Here is an 18,868-nt window from a genome sequence, read left to right as displayed (position 1 = left end):
GTGTCTGTGTGTCATGTGATTTGATTCAAGGACGACGAAACCGGTTTTTTTCAACCCTCCGAGTAGTATCCGATGTACCTTACTATTATATACCTCGAGTATACACTAAACACACCGGCCGGCCACTGGAAATGTATTTCATTCCCAAACAGGCGCTCTCATCGCCACCTATCGGCCGTTAATAATCGAGCAACATATTATTCCGTTGCTGCAGCGTTATAATATTGCTGTAATACCTGCCTATCCCTCCGGTGCAATACAACGCTGTCAGTTGTATTTCCAACGCAGTAGAAAGTACCTACCTACTTCCTACCTACTAGAAACGCGTGCGCCTGCAATTTCATTTATAAGTGAGTACACCTAGCTTCTATACATATATTATGTTCTAGATAAAATTAATTAACATTATTATTATTATTATTATTATTATTATTCATTATCACAATCGCTTGACTATACGTCATATACATAATATACATAACGTAGTATATAATGATAGTCTCAATGCTAGTCTTACAACCGCGGCTTTTATAGAATGTTATAATTAATTGCATCGGGTCCAATATGTTAATCGATATAATTATTATAGCCGGTGCGATATCGTATCGATGACTGATTACTACGGCGCCTAATTTAATGTATTTTAATGTTGGTACGCAAATATTGCCCAAGTACTTGAAGTACTTTCAGTCCTAATATTCAACATTTTAATTTCATAATACTACAAACGGATAGTACCTATAGCTATGTTATCGAATTATTATTATTACTTTACTATGTATATATGCACAACCAATGTCCAACAATCGATAATATTTAATTTTAATTAGATTACAAATTTTCCGGGTGTTTGTACGTAGAATTTTTGCAATATCCAAAATATTTCGTTTCGATCAGACAAAATTTTTTTTCCACGTTATTTCTTATTGGTAATAAGTAATAATTTACGTAAATAATATACACATAGTACGTATACGTGTATAATAATAATTCAACATATGTTTGGGCGAAGTTATCTTTAAACATATGACGTTGCCACATGTTTAATATCTATATATGACGTATATAATATACATTATTATGTATTGTATCTTATGACTTATGTTAGGTACACATGAGTACATGACACACGGCTTATCAAGTTACCAATCGTATGAAATATTCAGCCAACTTTAATACTCTAAATAATTATTATAGGCACTTAACTAATTTATAAATATATAACATATAATATGTAATACCATTATTAGAGTAATAATGAAATTATATACCTACAAGAAACTGAAAGACGATGCAATTTACCTTATAGTTTAATAATTTATATACCCGTAGCCAGTAGATATACACACAAATGACACATCTAAAATATATATTACACCTAAATGTAACTACCTATGTAATATATAGTTACGTATTAATCAATGAATATAATAACAAAAGTAACAAAATATTTTTTGACACATGCGACACGTACATTTATATTTTATATTTTAGGTAATATTTCTAATTTTTATTGCATAAAATTGTATTGAATAAGATAAGTACTGCATAACAATTATGGAATATAATTAAAATAAATAATAATTAATATTATTACTAATGTAAATATGTTACCTATGACTATATTGTTCAAAAAATATATATGGTAAATTTGCAAAACTTATATAAGTTGACATAGGTATATTTTGATGTTTTGAGGATTGGTGAGGATGTGGTGAGGCTTCAGTAGGTTGAGTTCAGTCATTTCTAAGTTCAGCAATATTTTCACGATTGACGTTGACCGTACCGTAATAAGCAATAACGTGAACCATGATTCCCAGAATACAATAACTTTTTGATGTAATGAAGTGATTCAATTGTTCATGTTAGTGTAATTAAATTGTTAGTGGCAACTGTTATAAAATATACCATGAATGATAAGTAGAATTGGATTCTACTCTCTGGTTTATGAAATATACTATTAAGCGATAATATTGTAGTATATAGGTACCGCTTACTAACTCCTAAATTCAGCCAATCACAACGCTGATTCTTTTCATAAAATCACGGTTAGCGGTTAAAAGCGAATCAATTAATACTTTATCAATGAATCAAAAGACGAGATTGACATACATAATACTTAAAGAACTCGTCAGGGGTGATGTCAGAGTTAAAAAATTAACTTGAAACTGGCCTTCGTTGATCCATTTCATATCTATGCGTCCAATATTTTTTCTCGGTAGTTATTTTTTGTTTTAATTTTTGTCTTTTATATAAACTATACACTACACAAATTGCTTCAACAACATCTAAAGTCTTCATTTTATAAAACAATGAAAAACAACTTATTTATAGACTTTACTATAATAGACACTGCAGTATTACAATTTACCCAAACCACTCTTTGTATACTAGTAATGTTATAATAAGTTTAAACGACACGTGAATTTCCTAGTGTGATACACCATATATGGAAACGGTTTTAAATTACCGCAATTTTTAACCGCAACCACGTGCGATTACATCGCTCAGTGTGAAACTAGCTTAAAATTCCCATTCATTTATTTTTCCGATTCGAACAGAGTATAAGGATAATTTATTTTTATAGAGTTGGCTGCTCTGGAGTTTATTCAAGATGGTAGTTTTCTACTGTATAACTTATGTATAGGTACGTATACAAAGGTATATTTATACAAAGATCTGTAGGTAGAGGGTGGGTATACGGTACAATAAAATATATTTTTCGGTCACGCCACACTCAATATTATTACCTTATTGTGTATCAATATAATACCTAAATTTAAAATGGGAATGCTATGTCTAAACTTCTACTTAGGTACATATATATATATACATCATCCTAAGCCGTCAGAATAGATATATGTTTCTGAGAACGTTTTATTCTGTTTCTGTATGAGTAGGTATAACGTAAAAATAATACATAATATAAACTTACGAATACAATACTCAGAAAAAATACCATTCAGAGTATATAAAATATTTGGGCGTTTTATTATTGTCAAATAACCATGTACATTCGATCGAGACAACATGTTTTACCAAACATTTTCGAACCTCTGGTCTCATATAAAAAAAAAAAACATAGGATTAGAGACGACCTGAAAAATAAAACACATTATACATTGTAGGTAAATACATAGAATTTCAGATGCTGAGTGTATATTATATTGATTTTGCAATGAGGTGTTTATAATTAATACTTTTTTTGACTTAATTTTAATTAAAAAAATTATAACGATCACAAACTATTGACATGTATACAATTGTTCTTATCTAGGTATACGTATTATTCTGTTTTTTTTTATGCGACGAAACGTGTCTATATGACACAATTTATATAATCAACAGTCGGCACCGTGGTTATTATCTATACAAAAAAAAATAATATTTATAATATGATTTCCGTTCTAGATCGTTTTTGATACTAACGTGGTATAGGTACGTCCTGAACGGTGGTTTCAGTAATGAGCGGACCGTGGACGGAGGTAAAAAAATATTTATGGTTAAATAAATTATGTTTAATGGTCAAGCGTACTGTAACGCAGGTTACATAGCCACATATAGGTACTTACACGGGCGTACTAATACACCTATACGTTCAACAGGAAAGATTAAAATTAATTATATTTATAAATAGCATGTAAACTGTTAAGTATGTATCATATCCAGAATTATAAGTCACATGCAATTTAGTATTCGGTGTACCGAATGAACAAAAAAAAACTAACTTGCGACGGATCGGGGAATACACACAATACGGTGTCGCCGCAACTCCTCCGCGATCTCCTCCCGATGTAGGTATAGTCAATACTAGGCACAAGAAGTACCAAATCGATACCCGTTGCTGGGGTTCGTGATTCTAGAGAAAATATAGATATCGGTCGATGGTGGACGTTTGATAACACACGAATACAATACGGGAACATATCAATATAGAACTAAGAATTTTACCACTTTTAAACTCAATTTATATTGTTAGGAATACTTTATTTTTAAATATATCAAGTATCAACGGTCAGACATACCGAACTTTGTTTTCTCACATTTTTACACAACCTTTGTATTTTCATTGTTAACTTATAAGTTTGATGGATATTAGTATAATAGTATATTACGAAAGCTAGTTTTGTAATATTAGCTATTATTAATTATAGTAATTATAGTAAGATAATAAAATGCAAAGGCCGGAGTAACCAGCTTGGAGCAATAATTATTGTTCTATAGCTTAAAAGTTTATTTGTAACTAGTTACAAATTATTCATAAATACACTTAAAAAGGAAACATACAATCATAATACACATTACACACCCTGTATATACACAAGACTAAACGTGAGTGGTCGACGTTAACATAAATATAAAATATCGGGTGTGTGACAAGTGGGCAGTGGATTACATGGACAGCTTAGCAATTAAATATATTTTGTTCGTGGGGTCGTAATATTTTTGTGGGCTTATAACTTATAATGTAGAGAAATCGTCAAAGAATGCGCACGCAACCATTGAATTCTTGATCGTGTCAAGAATGTCGTTGTAAAAATGTAAAATACAGGTAGGTACCTAATAGTTTTGATCAGATAATTTCCAAAATATGCGTCAGGGTTAAATTAAAACCTGAAACGACTGTTTGTTGTTACAAGTATCTTCAGAATACCTACCTATAACTATAATATTATAATATATTTATGATAATTCATAAAAGCCAGTCCCGAGTAATATTTATATTTTAAAAAATTTCTTATTCAACAGTATTACCCAAACAGATATTTGGGATATAATATGTTTATTTAGATTTCTGTTCTAAAAATATCGTAATTATGTGTTTGTGTGAATTCAAATTTTTAATTTTAAATTAATATTTGTAGAGAAATATAATAGATATATTTTCCTAAAAACTGTTGTTTAGTAAATTTTAACTTAACCAACATTTCCCAATGTGTTGTCCGAAAAGATTTTTTTTTTTATGCAAATTTTTATCCCTATGAAAAAATAATAATAACGTTTGAATTAATCATAACATTTCACTGAGGTTTCCTTAGTACTTATGTTTTTATTCAAAGACGGAGTTTAGGTATTTTTAAATTTTAATACAAATTGTATGTTTCTCGGTCTTATTGAAAAATTCACATTTATTAAATATGTAATTGGTGTGTTATTGTAATTATTAATAAATAAAAGTAAAAATATAAAATAGGTGTTTCTATATTATTATAATACAAATTACAAATATATTAACCTTATTGATAATATTATCAAATATAACTACAAAGTAGTTAAGTACTTATTAAATAATATACCAACAGGCAACTAACGTAAATATTAGTATTTGAAAATGTCATGAAATTGAAAATTGCGTCAAATATTTCTGTATTTTAATAAATATATTGTTTTTTTTTTAAATAAGTTTTATACTTATATAAACCTTATAGTCATAAATAACCTTCATAATTTTATGGTATATTCATACCTAACCTTTTGTTCACTTATGTTTTTTCTTTCTAATACCTAACTGTTGAGCATTAATAATAATTGAAGTACTTATTGGAAGTTAAATAAAAAAATATATATACCTGACCTTTGGTATTAAACATTAAAAATGGTATTCAAAATGTTTATATTGACAAAAAGAAACATACAAAAATGTTTAAATTATACAAATATACAATATTATACATATTATATATTATAGTAATATCAATGATTTACCTAGTACTATTGGACTATATAATTAATAAATAATAAAATAACCATCATCATAACCATTTTTATCATAAAGAATTTCAATATTTCACGTTTTTGTGTTATATTTCATACTTCAAACACTAGTACCTACCATTACCTACTTAAGTATAATATTATAATTAGGAAATAATTTATGTACACCAACGGGAGGTAAATGGAAATGTGATTCATTCACATTGGCTTACCAATATTGTCGATCTATGAGTAAAAACATAAAAAAATAAATAAAAAAATAAACCCATAAACCCATTATTATCTGTCAATAATTTTGGCATCATACGAAAATTATTTTTATTTACTAAATACTGATTTATAATATAAATTTAGTATTTCGTCATTACGGCGACGTCATTTATGTGCATCAAAATATCAAATGTGTACCTATTTTATATTTTTAAATTTATCTACTTAATATTAAATAGTATGGTTGCATTTTTTTAAATATGTTATAATATATTTTATTTCTGACCAAAAATCAAAATTCTAATTGTTATAAAAAAGTCTGCTAAAATGTCATGAGGATGAGGATAAATTATAATAATACTATTAAATATTAATAGATGATTACAGTTTTTGAATTTAGTTGGTATTTTATCATTTAGAACACACCTGTCTTGAAATAATATTTTTTTTTAATTTTAGTAAGTTAAGAATAGATGCGTGTAAAGCGGTCGTTTTTTTTTTTTTACAGGAATTGTTTTTGCAATATGTACCTAATGGTCCGATTACTATTTTATTTTGACTTGCTAATAATTTGGTAGACCTATCAAAAAACTGAAATGACTACCCATGACGGTTACTGTTAAATTACTTTATTACTATCCAATACTGAGGCGTACCTGATATTAGTGATATCATCTACAAATTACAATATAGATGGATACTATTCAATTGAAGGAGACATTTACCGAATTTATCTTAAGAATATATAGGTATCTAACAATTTAAAAAATAAATAATCTCACATAACTCCAGCATTTACATATTATTCCAAAGTAGTACACTTCATACTTCTTCTGTTGAGTTTAAAGTTGCTTATAATGATTAAAATGGTAACTATTTTATCATTTAAGCTCAGATTAATTTTCCCAGAGCTAAATTAAATATTTACTGGTGCGGACCCATTACTATAATGTAAAAACAAACATAGGTATTACGGTACTCCTATCATATTACTAAATATTTAAACATTATAGCATTGGCTTACCTACACATTATTTTATAATTATTAAATTTGTGTTTTGTACTAGGTTTATTGATAATAATTAATTATTACTGACATTATCATATTGTTATTGATTTAAAGCAAAATACTTATATTACGTTACCCAAAATCAAAAAATAATTATATGAATTATTTATACATTTTTGCATAGGTATGTACCTACCTATATTTGTGTAGATATGTATGCGACATATACCTAGACAGAGTGCGATAGCCGTATAGGAACCAATAAATATTAAATTTTAACAACATATTCAAATAATAAAAATCTTTAAAGTAATTATTACTATCATTTGGGTCCCTGTAGGTATTTAAAATAATTCATAAAATAAAAACATACATTTGTATAAGTTTGATGATTTAATAATGTAAATTATTTAATTTGGTAAATACCAAGTCACATATATTACGTATCTATGTCGTATAGGTATTCTGATTAATATGCACACTCGTACAATCAATTATATTTTCAAAAGGAAAAATAATTTTTGAAATTCATATATTATTTATATATTTATATAAACATGACTAAAAAGTAAAAACTATTGAACCATTAATAAAAAATAATACCTAACTGTTGAAGCTTATTTTTACTCAAAACATTTTTATTTTTAATAGAAAATGTTATACCTATTAATGACAAATAGAAAACGAGCTATTTATACATATTATTATATACCTATCTAATTGATATAGGCAAATGATTGCTATAAACTGCTGAAACAATACCTACATTATTAATATTTTTTATATAATACAATATACCTACCTACACAAGTACACAACTATTAAAGTTTATAAAAAATGTCAAAATAAATAATGTCGAAGCCCGAAGGCATCATTATAATATTATGTATTGCGCCTATTATAAAATATATATTTTGTACTTTTGTAACATAATACTCGATTTCCAAAGCATCTTTTGGTAATTTGGTACCTATATGTACCTATACGTATTTTACGTGCACACCAATTATTATTATTTATACCTACCTACTACCATACTATTTTATTATTGTTGGTCGTTGGATGGCAATTAGCCGTTGGGAAATCGGAGGTAACCCGAAACCAGTAGCTATCTATGATACACCGGTAGGTACCGACCGACTACTATAATAGCTGTTATAAAATTAATATAACGTTAAGGAAAAAAAAAAATCACCTGAAGGCCGGAACGGTCGGCGGGTTGTGTAATATATTCGTATAATAATAGTGGAAGCCGGGCAGGAGTCGCCGGCTCGCCGCCGAAACGAAAGAGCAGAGTTCACTAGCAGCTGATAACGAACCGCCGATAGTGTAGCTGATAACGAATAATGTGAAAAAAAAATAAATTAAAAACCGAACAAACACACTGATACCGAGTACGAATTATGCATAATATAGAGTTTAGACGTTGTACAAAATCTATAACGACTCGAACGTTCCGTGAAATTTTATCGTCCAAACTTGCCAACAACACGACGTCGTCTCGTTACTGCACACATGCTTAATGTCGTGTGCAACGTGCGTTTTATATTGTAGTCTTTTCTCAGGAATAATCATGTGAAAAACGATTAGGCACATTTAGTCTCGCGATACGGACTCGCCGGCACCGTCGTCCGGCCCGAACCGAAAACCGATACGACGATTGTGTGCAGTGTTCCTAGAAAATTTGATGATGGTCATCGTTACTGAATAATATTTTTATCGTGATGATAACGCGTAAAGAAAAAACTAAAAAGCAATGGTATATTTATATCGTTGTGTGACATCTTTACGCCGAACCTCGTAGTATTATAATTTTAATATTTTTTCTAGTCACTAGTCGCGTAGAAAGAAAATCCGAAACCGTTCCAAACGATGTTGGCAAGTTGGAATATTATAATAATAATAATAATAATAATAATAATAATGCTGTTTAATTTGAAATGAACAATATTTTTAGTTCATACCCTGGCCGCAAAAGTGTTCACGCGAGTGTATTGATTTTTGTTTTTCTCTTTCAGATTAGACGTATACTGTGATGACAAATGGATATCATGTTCCTTATCGTCATAACCGTGTTGCTGGTGATCGCAGCAATACTGTTTGCGGTGTCCAAAAAGTATGTGGTGGAAAAATTGAAACAAGAAACCAACACAGACTTCCAGAAACTCCAGAAACGTTACTTGATCGTGTACTGCTTGGCGTGTTTTGCTGATTGGCTGCAAGGACCGTATGTCTATAAATTGTACAAACAGTACGGTTATAATGAAGGAGAGATCGCTGTACTTTTCATTACCGGCACCATATCCAACAGTTTATTTGGTACCATAACAGGAGCACTGGCAGACATTTACGGCCGTAAAATGCTATGCATTTCTTACGGTATATTATACTCAGGGTGTTGTATGACTAAAATGTTTGGGAACTTTCAATTATTGCTTGTTGGACGCATGTTAGGAGGTATAAGCACGTCTATTCTGTATTCGGCATTTGACTCGTGGTATATTAATGAGCATATCAATTATTACAAGTTACCAGAAGAGTGGTTGAATAATACATTTGCCAAAGCAACATTTTTTAACGCTACACTTGCTATACTAGCTGGATTGTTGTCTTACTTTTTGGTAAGCGTGTTGGAATATGGACCTGTTGCTCCTTTTATAATGGCCATTCCATTTCTTATAACTTCTAGCATATATGTTATCTCTGTTATAAATGAGCACTATATTCACAACACAAAGTCTGCTTCGGCGTCAGTGAAAAAAGCTGTTATTCTGTGGATAACAAATAAAAATATCTTCACCCTTAGTGTTGTTCAGTCTTTGTATGAAGGTGTCATGTACTTGTTTATATATATTTGGACCCCTACATTTGACGTGTTAAAAGACTCAAAACCACCGTTGGGGCTAGTATTTTCAAGTTTTATGTTAGCTCTGATGATCGGTTCAAAAATATATTCAATATTATTGGGAAATAGTTCTTTAGATTCAAAAAAACAACTGCAACTGGCTACATTTACAGCAAGCTTTTCATTTTTAATTTGTGCCTTGACAATATCAAACATATTTTTTGATTACAATGGCCAACAAAAATACTATAAAGTAATGACTTGTTACTTTTGTTTCTTATTGTTTGAAATTTCCATTGGTATGTACTTGCCATCTATGACATATTTAAAGAGTCAAGTAATACCAGAGAAGATTAGGGTTACCATATCAAATGTAATTAAAATACCTAGCAATCTTTTCATTTGCTTGGCACTCTTATGGATATATTTTAAAGAACCAAATGAGAAAAATATAATAAAAATTGAAGAGAATCAAGAACCTGATGTAGATTTTATTTTAACAATTTTTGTAGTATGTTTTATTGCTACACTCATAACATTTATATTTTCTAAAATATTTTCTAAGTTTCACACCGAAACATACAAAGACATAATTAAACGTCATGAAATTGAAGTTTAAATATGTTTATGGCAATGTGATTATTCATATAATATAGGTATACTATGTTTACCTAATTAGCAGTGGTGCAGTGGAGGGTACACACGGGTACACGGTGTGTACCCACCTCCTAATATTATATTTATACGTGTACCCTTAACAAAAATTGCGGTACGCATGTTAGGTGAAGCCCCCCACATTATTTTTTGCAATGATTAAGGTGTGTAACCATAAACTTTTAAGGACTATATTACTGCTAATTAGGTACTAATTATTAATGAATTTAATTTAAGTTACCCACTTAATTCATATAAAGTGATTATATTTTTGACTTTTTTCTTTTATGTTAACACCAAATTGAAATGATTCATATCTGATTTATAAACATATGTATTAACCAGAACATTTTCTAATTCTAAGCTGGGACTGCAAATAACAAAAAATATAATGTAATGTTTGTGTTAGTATCTGTTAATAGTAAATTTAAAATTGATTACCAATGTATATGTTTTAAACTGTGTATTAATTATTGACTTGTTAGCAATTTAACTCAATAACCTAAAATAGAAAAATCAATTCTCTGTAGATTATGTTTGTGAATTTTTTCAGCTCAACAAATTTGTTATAATATTAATAATTTGTTACAAATATATTTATTACTATTTAAACATTTAGAAAGATCATTTATTATTAAAGACACTTCTAATTGTTATCAATTTTGTTACAACTTATATAATGTTAAAATAGTTATGTTTTTTGTTCTGATGATTTACCAATGTAGATGTACAATTATTGTTTAAGCCTGGTACACACTATGTCTCTCATTATAGTAACTCTCACAATATCATGTATAATGGTTGCTTTCGCAAGAATTTAATAGGTACTACCTTTGCGTGGACCCGGCTTTATTGTTATTCATTACTTTAATTCTGTTCTATATCACTGTGACTTAAAATTGTTGTAACATTACAATTGTAAATGGTTTTGTTTATTTACTATTTTTAATACTAAAATGTGTAAGACATATATTGACATATATTTATACAAAATAAATATTTTAAAAGATATTTTCCAAAATTGTATTTGCTTATTATTTATTAGTTTTAACTGAAATATATATTAGATCTGAAAATAGAAAACATAGTTTCTCTAGACACACATCTTAAAAAAATGTAAAATCCTAGTAATATAATAAGATTTGAAGTTTTTAGTAAATTTGTCTATAGTCCATGTTCCATAATGGACTCAGATATTTTATGGATACAAAACAAATTCAATTTCTTCATTAGGTTATAAGTTATGCTACAATATTATAAAAACATTCAAGCAAAACATACATTTGTTGGTAATAACTAATATCTATCATATTATAATAAATAAAATGTATAATCAAATGACACACTATGGAATAAAACATAACGATTATTAAAAATTGATTTATATAATATTACAATGCTGTTTAGCTTAAAACAAAATGTTGACAGATGAATACTCAAAATCACATAGAGTCCAATTCTTGGACATTTTATACATAGCATAACTAACCACCGATAAAGATGTTAAAAAATATAAATTCTTTTGAAAACAGTATTTAAATACAAAAAAAATTTAAGTAATTTTAAATAGTTATTTGTCAATCAATTTTTTTTATGTAGTATTGGTGTAAACATTTTTATATGATTAATATTCAATTAATTAATTATCGAATATTTTTAGTTTTTCTATCTTTAAATATCGATAAGTGATACTAAATTTTTAGCTTGGTCAAAATGCTTGAAAATTGAATACAAGATTACATTTTTACTCATACATTTTTCATATTTTATAATTTTAAAAATATCGAACGTACATAGGTATTCACAATATTATTTTATAAGCATGTTTAAACTTAGAATTTTGACCAAAATTTCAAAAATGTACAAACTATTTTATACCTAGTTATAAATTTATAATATTTTATTTCATTTTCTAATATTTGAATATTTAATACGAAATTCCACAAAAAATCTACAATTTACAAATAAAAAAAAAGTAACGGAAATTCACATACATTTTTTATGAGCGTTTGAAGTTCAAATTCTAGATTCTAAGCGGAATGATGAATGTATTGGTTTAAGTGTTTTACAATTATGTGTTTTAGATTCTGGGTGGAGCGATAAAAGTATTGATTTCACAATGAACTGTGTGTTTTTTTTTATTTGTGTCTGTGTACAAGATAAGAGGTCGAAAAAATGCTTAGATTTTCAACTTAAGTATCTTGTTTGGTGGAAAGTAAATCTAGTTGGTGTATAGGGGAGGTAAAAATTTAAATTTCCCAATAGTTTACAAATAAGTTACGCTTATATTAGCATTTACATTACATCATAAAATGTTCGAAATATTTTAACTCGTTTTGGGCTGTTACGGATATTTTCAATTATTTTAGTTCTTTAAATATCAATAAAATTTAATTTGTTGGGTTAAAAAGCGTGAACATTTGATACAAGCCTCCTGATATATTGTTACAACTTACAATAACAGTTGAATAATATTAAAAACTATATAATGCACAATTTTTTTTATAAGCATTTTAAGTTTGAATTTGGACAAAATGTATCAAATTGAAATTTAAAATGATCTTGTAGTTAAAAAATAAAAATGTATAAAATGTTCAAATTTTATAGCTAATGATTGAAATTCTAAAACAAGGTTCCACGTAAATAGGTTAATAAATTACTTTATTCACAATAATATCATCAAATATACCTACTTAGTACCTAATATCATAGGAATATAAATGACCGTCTTCGATCAAAATCGTTCTTCGTATTAAATTTAATAAAATAAATGAATTTAATAAATTTAATAAATTTAATTCATCACCTTTTACGACAGTCAAAATGTTTAGTTTTTCTTCAATAGTATCTTATTCGATGGGAAAGTGAATCTAAGTTGGTGCATTCGGGAGGTGAGTATTTTTCAAAAGCCCCTTTATGTATTTTGTCTGCCTTTATCAAAAAAAAATGTCTACTGGAAAGTCAAATTAAATTTTAACGAGCGTTTGAAGCTCAAAATTTTACAACTGGATATTCACTCGATTTCTCATGCAGCGATTTTCTTATTTTGTTGTAAATTTTTAAAGCGAATAACTGTGTATACTTGAAATGTTTGTTTTATCAATAAATTCATATACTTGGTAAAATGTTCAAAATATTTTTACTCGTTTTGAGCTGTTTACGGACAATTTCAAATTTAAATTTTTAAATTTTTTTTTTTCTATAAATAACAATAAAATATTTGTTGGGCCAAAAAGTGTAAATAATTATAATAATAATAATAATAATAATTTATAACTAGTACTAGTATGGACGTCCATACTGTAACAAAACAATATAATATAAGTAATCAGTTTTTTCTATAGACATTTGTTCAGACGAAATTATTAAAAGGCTTACGACTTTAGTTATTTTGTTATAATTTAAAAATATTAATGTTATTTTTTTTTTATATAAGCTTTCAACTAAAAGTTCGTACTATACAACAGTTATTGGAATACCTATACATAATTTAAAAATATTATTCGTGGGTAGTTGAAACTTTTGAATTATACTATATTTTGAACAATGACATTTTCAAATTTAATGTTTTAGTCAAAAATTAATTCAACCTACAGACCTACTGTATAATTATAGGTACCTACTAGAATTTAAAAGTAAAATAAATTACTGTAATTGCATTTAGGCATATCATAAAATATACTTACCTAGTAGTTAGTACTAAACTACTTAAGTACCTATTAATATATAGGCTGACGGTCTTAGAATCGATTTTCGTTTGCACTAATTTATCATTGAATTAAAATATAACATATCCTTAACAGTGGTCAGTGGCCAACTCGACACAACCTGTACAGAAGAGCGGTATCTACTTGCCTACCTTTTTAAATATAAAATAACAATATATAAGTATTTCAAATGTATTTTTTGAATATAATTGGTCGCATGGCCATCGTCTATATTAAGTGTAAATTATGTCGAAAGGTAAACATATTTAGGCATGTTATTAGCTTATCAAATGGATAGAATTGGTGAACTTAGGATTTATTTTTGGAAAAGGTTAGGTGTCATGATATTTTAAAATATTTTATGGCTATACATTTTGATACGGGTATTTTATAAAGTGGTAATACATAATGCGACGTGATTGAATCTTGTTAATTCATATTAAAGATAACACGTGATAATATAACACACATTTTCTAACGCGAGGTACGACCAACCAGCCCCAGGTAAACTTTTGACCTAAAAGACTAAATTTTGAAAAATATATTTAGGTAGGTACATAACTATCTTTGCTTAAAGTTATACCTAACTATAAAGTGAAACGTGTGCGCTGTGTCGGATCAAAAAATATTCTATAAATAATCGACTTTAGACTTAAGCTATAATAATATTATACGTCATGTTCACGCCTTCACATAATATTGTGAATTAAATCAAACAGAAATGACACTGCTCAATTCTGGGTGACGACCGAGGAGCGTCCTCGGGATTTATACTTGTATATTAGGTTACTTACAACTTACAAGTGTGAATTCAAAAGTTCAACGTTTGTTTAGTTAGGAAAACTATATCATGGTTAGTGTTTACCATCGTTAAATATATATTTTGTCTGCCATTGGACCTTATATAGTTTTACTATAATATAATGGAATAGACTATATAGAATATATATAGATAGGTATATGTACACACACAGAGTGGCAACTGATATTTTCTATGATATATAGGTAATCGATATTATATTACCTATATATTATTATATGATGATATTATATAAAAATCGAAAATCAATTGATATTTTATATTATTTTATATTGCATTGCATAAATCATTTGATAAATTAATAATATATAGCTTTGTGTAAAATAAAAATAAATCTGCCCAAGTTGAATAATTATTAAATGATAAAAAAAATATATTAAAATAACAAAGTTGCTTATAATAATTGCATGTTTCATAAAAATAAGAGGGAAAAACTCAATATTCATTATAGCTGGTTATAGTCTTACTAATGAACTATAGTTACCTATATAGAGTATGGATAGGAATAAACCAGATAGGTACCTAATAATATGTGCAATAATGTACCCATATAATATGTACAATTATAGGTAGGTAGAGAATTATAAAATGAGGCCACTGAACAGTAAATATATTACTATCTATAATATATTATAATGTACATTAACAATTCAGTGTAAGGGACTTTGAAATGTTATTGTGTCTTGGCCTATGGCCCCGGGTCCTTTATATTGTGATTTCCCACCTTACCGAACCCAATATTTACCACTTTTTATTTAAAATAATTTGTATACACATTTATAGCTGTAAATCGTATTTATGTCTAAGATTAAGGTTATAATTATATTCTAGATTTTTAAATTTTAAATTTGATAAATGTCAAAAATCAGACTTTGAATGCTTAAAAAAAAAAAATGTGCCTATGTATTTTTAATATTTTCAACTGCTATTTAAGCTATATCATGAGCCTTGTATTATATTTTTACGTTTTTTGGCTCAACAAATAAAATGTAATAAATTGATATATTATATAGAAAAAAAACTAAGTCAAAATATTTTGAAAATTTTATCAAATATAGGAACTGATAAAATAAACATATGATATAAATCTCAAGTGTTAACGGTTATTCGTTTTTAAATTACAACAAAATAAGAAAATCGCTAGGTACCTACCTATACAAGAAAAATCGAATATCCAATGTTGTAAAAATTTGAATTTCAAACGCTTTTAAAAATTTAATATGACTTTCTTATAGACATTTTTTTTTTTTTATTAAGGTCGATAACCTTATAAGGAATCTTGTATTACATTTTAAAATCTTATATTTAAAAAGAATCTAAAAACAAAAGAATGGATAACAAAAGAGTTGAATTTAACACATCCATTACTACTAATGTACTGTAAAGGACTCAGTAAGTACCCACCTGTCAACCTTTTTTTAAATTTCTTTGGCATTAACTTGTAATAGCATATAATGTAGTACATAATATATAAATTATATACTCAAACACATCACACATGATAACAATTGATAAGAAGAGTTCACAAAATATAAACGCCATTAAACGGGTATTTTTTGTCAGAAAATTGGGTGTCAGCGAATCAGCCGTCGGTGAACCTATGCCAAATTCCCCAAATTAATCTTATTTTGATTACCCGTATGAATTATGGATGGTAAAAATTAAAATATATTTTTGAGTTTATATACGATTTAAAACTTATACAATTAATAACAAATATGAGTGTTAAAATAAATTTCAAAATTTACCAGTGCTTTGGAGTTTTTATTCGTTGACACACGCACACTATTTTCTATCTATACGGAATTAACTATTAAGATTATCTAGCTTGCAATGTGTCGTATTGTTCCTGCAGACAGCCGCAACTTCAGGGCAAATAAACACTTTTCATAAGTCCAACACTATACAAGCACTATTCCATTTAAGTCAATATTATGGTTACGTGATACCTACATTATAACAAGCTGAAAGATGAGAACATTATTTGTGTCGTATATATAGGCTGTAGGCACATAATATAGTAATGAATAAATTTATTGAAAACACTATCTCAAATATTCTATATGTGTCTACAATATTATACCTAAAATCTAATATAACTTGGAAGCTCCTGAGCTCTCCATTCTATAAAAAAAAAAATTCAGTTGGGAGAAATGTTTTTTATTTTATAGATTCCTACTCTGAGCACACTGAAGGCACAATCCAGTACTATTATTTTTTTATCTTGTGACCTTTTGTTTTCGAAGAAGTATAAATGTTTCAATCTTAAACTTCGAGGATGGTTTATGGTAGAAAATTCAATCTAGTTGGTAGGTAACTGGTAAGTACTGAATACTGATGGTATTTTGGAGGGCCCAAAGAAAAAAATGGTAAGCACTTTTACGTAATTGCGTAATCAATTACGTAATTGAGAATAACAATAATAATACCTGGGAAAAACTGAAATTTTTACGCCAAACCAGTTTTCGAAAAAAATACTGTTATTTATATTTTATACAATATAAATATTGTTATTTTTTTTTATAGCCATTATAAAATGAATAACTGTAGAAACCTGAAACACATATATCATCAAATACTTAGGTATTAGGATTTCCTAGACATTGATTTGACTAGTGAATAACGTTATTAACCGGTAGTTATAAGTAACCGATGTATTCGCTGTTAAACATAATTTTCCGAATACAATACACAAATTTCGAAAAAAAAAATGATAAATCTTGAGCTCATTTCTATCAAAATAACAAACATAGGTAACTAAAATTATAGCCATTTAGCAGTTTAGGTAGTTTGAAACTAATATGTAAGTGCCTATACTATTTGTATCTAAGCATGCTTGTGGCTTGTTATATAAATTATCGGATAATTAGCTCTGCTGTGTATAGTAGATGTCTAGTGTATAGGTACCTATCTCTTCGTTGAGAATGTCACTGTTATGATGTATTAAATTTTAATTTGACTTTAAATATTTGTGTATACACAAAAACGAATCTTAGTGGTGACGGACGACTGTGTGTCAGTATTATAATTCAAAGGATATCTTATATAATTTATTTATATTGCTGTAGGTATTAGTAATTTATTTTTCTACCATATTAATTAGGTAGCAAACTAATTATCTTGTCAAAAGATCACATGCAACTTATAATAAATATTTAATGCCGATATACCATAGAATGGTGGGCGGTGGTATGAAATATTCGTGGTATAAATATAGCTTAAAATTAGATTAAATATTTAAAACATTTAACTGTGGTCTGTGAGTAGTATAAAATTACTACTATTACTACTACTGTGTATTGACAATATTATAGTTAAGCTTTTATAGGTGACCGAACAGTAAAATATTTCAAGTATCTATAAGATTTATATTAATTTTTTTTGACGATAAGTAGACCAAAATACAAATTGTTTATGAAAAATCGTTATTTTACGTTTGATTATCTAATTTTGTCAACATTTGACGCTTATAAAAATAATTGTGACTAAATTTTCGAAATTGTTTAACTGCTGTATGAAGAACTTATGAGGAACATAAAATTACATAAATAATAGGTTTTTTGTTCTCAAAAAAACGTTTTGCCAACATAAATTGAAAAAAGTGGGCAACGCTACGCAATACGCTGTGCTGTCCAAATAAGTCACTGTAATGGATATTGTGTTTAATTTGAATTTAATGATATAAAATCATGTAACGCATACGAAAAACGATTCTGAGCGAAGACAGTCAGCCTATAATATTATTAAGAATATTTTGTTTTTACAATTATTAATGTTACTATTATAGGGATTTGTATTTTGTACTACATTAGGTTAAATAAATTTTTGACGAAAAAATGTCATTGTGTATGATAATATAATAATATATTTTAAAAGATTTTTTTATAGTTTTTGCCATTATTTTAAAA

General features: G+C 27.6%; 1 protein-coding gene across 3 annotated transcripts; it reads left to right on the top strand.

The window, feature by feature from the left end:
• Positions 1–217: 217 nt before the first annotated feature.
• On the top strand, positions 218–11,454 carry LOC100165727 (molybdate-anion transporter). Of its 3 annotated transcripts, XM_008187370.3 has the most exons (3): positions 8,335–8,693; positions 8,765–8,812; positions 8,953–11,454. In XM_008187370.3, the coding sequence occupies exon 3, from the start codon at positions 8,977–8,979 to the stop codon at positions 10,396–10,398; it is 1,422 nt and encodes a 473-aa protein (XP_008185592.1). In that variant the 5' UTR covers positions 8,335–8,693; positions 8,765–8,812; positions 8,953–8,976; the 3' UTR covers positions 10,399–11,454. The 3 variants fall into 3 exon arrangements, with proteins under 3 accessions (XP_001943101.2, XP_029346938.1, XP_008185592.1); XM_001943066.4 differs by lacking the exons at positions 8,335–8,693; positions 8,765–8,812 and adding an exon at positions 218–350; XM_029491078.1 differs by lacking the exons at positions 8,335–8,693; positions 8,765–8,812 and adding an exon at positions 8,305–8,328.
• The last annotated feature ends 7,414 nt before the right edge of the window (positions 11,455–18,868 follow it).

This window comes from Acyrthosiphon pisum, chromosome X (genome assembly GCF_005508785.2).
Source record: "Acyrthosiphon pisum isolate AL4f chromosome X, pea_aphid_22Mar2018_4r6ur, whole genome shotgun sequence".
NCBI classification, from domain to species: domain Eukaryota; kingdom Metazoa; phylum Arthropoda; class Insecta; order Hemiptera; family Aphididae; genus Acyrthosiphon; species Acyrthosiphon pisum.
The sequence above is the reverse complement of the archived record's forward strand: the minus strand, read 5'-3'. Positions and strand labels throughout refer to the sequence as shown.

Excerpts from the sequence above, each read along its gene's own strand:
- LOC100165727 (XM_001943066.4), top strand. The coding sequence starts at position 8,977 with ATGGATATCATGTTCCTTATCGTCATAACCGTGTTGCTGGTGATCGCA.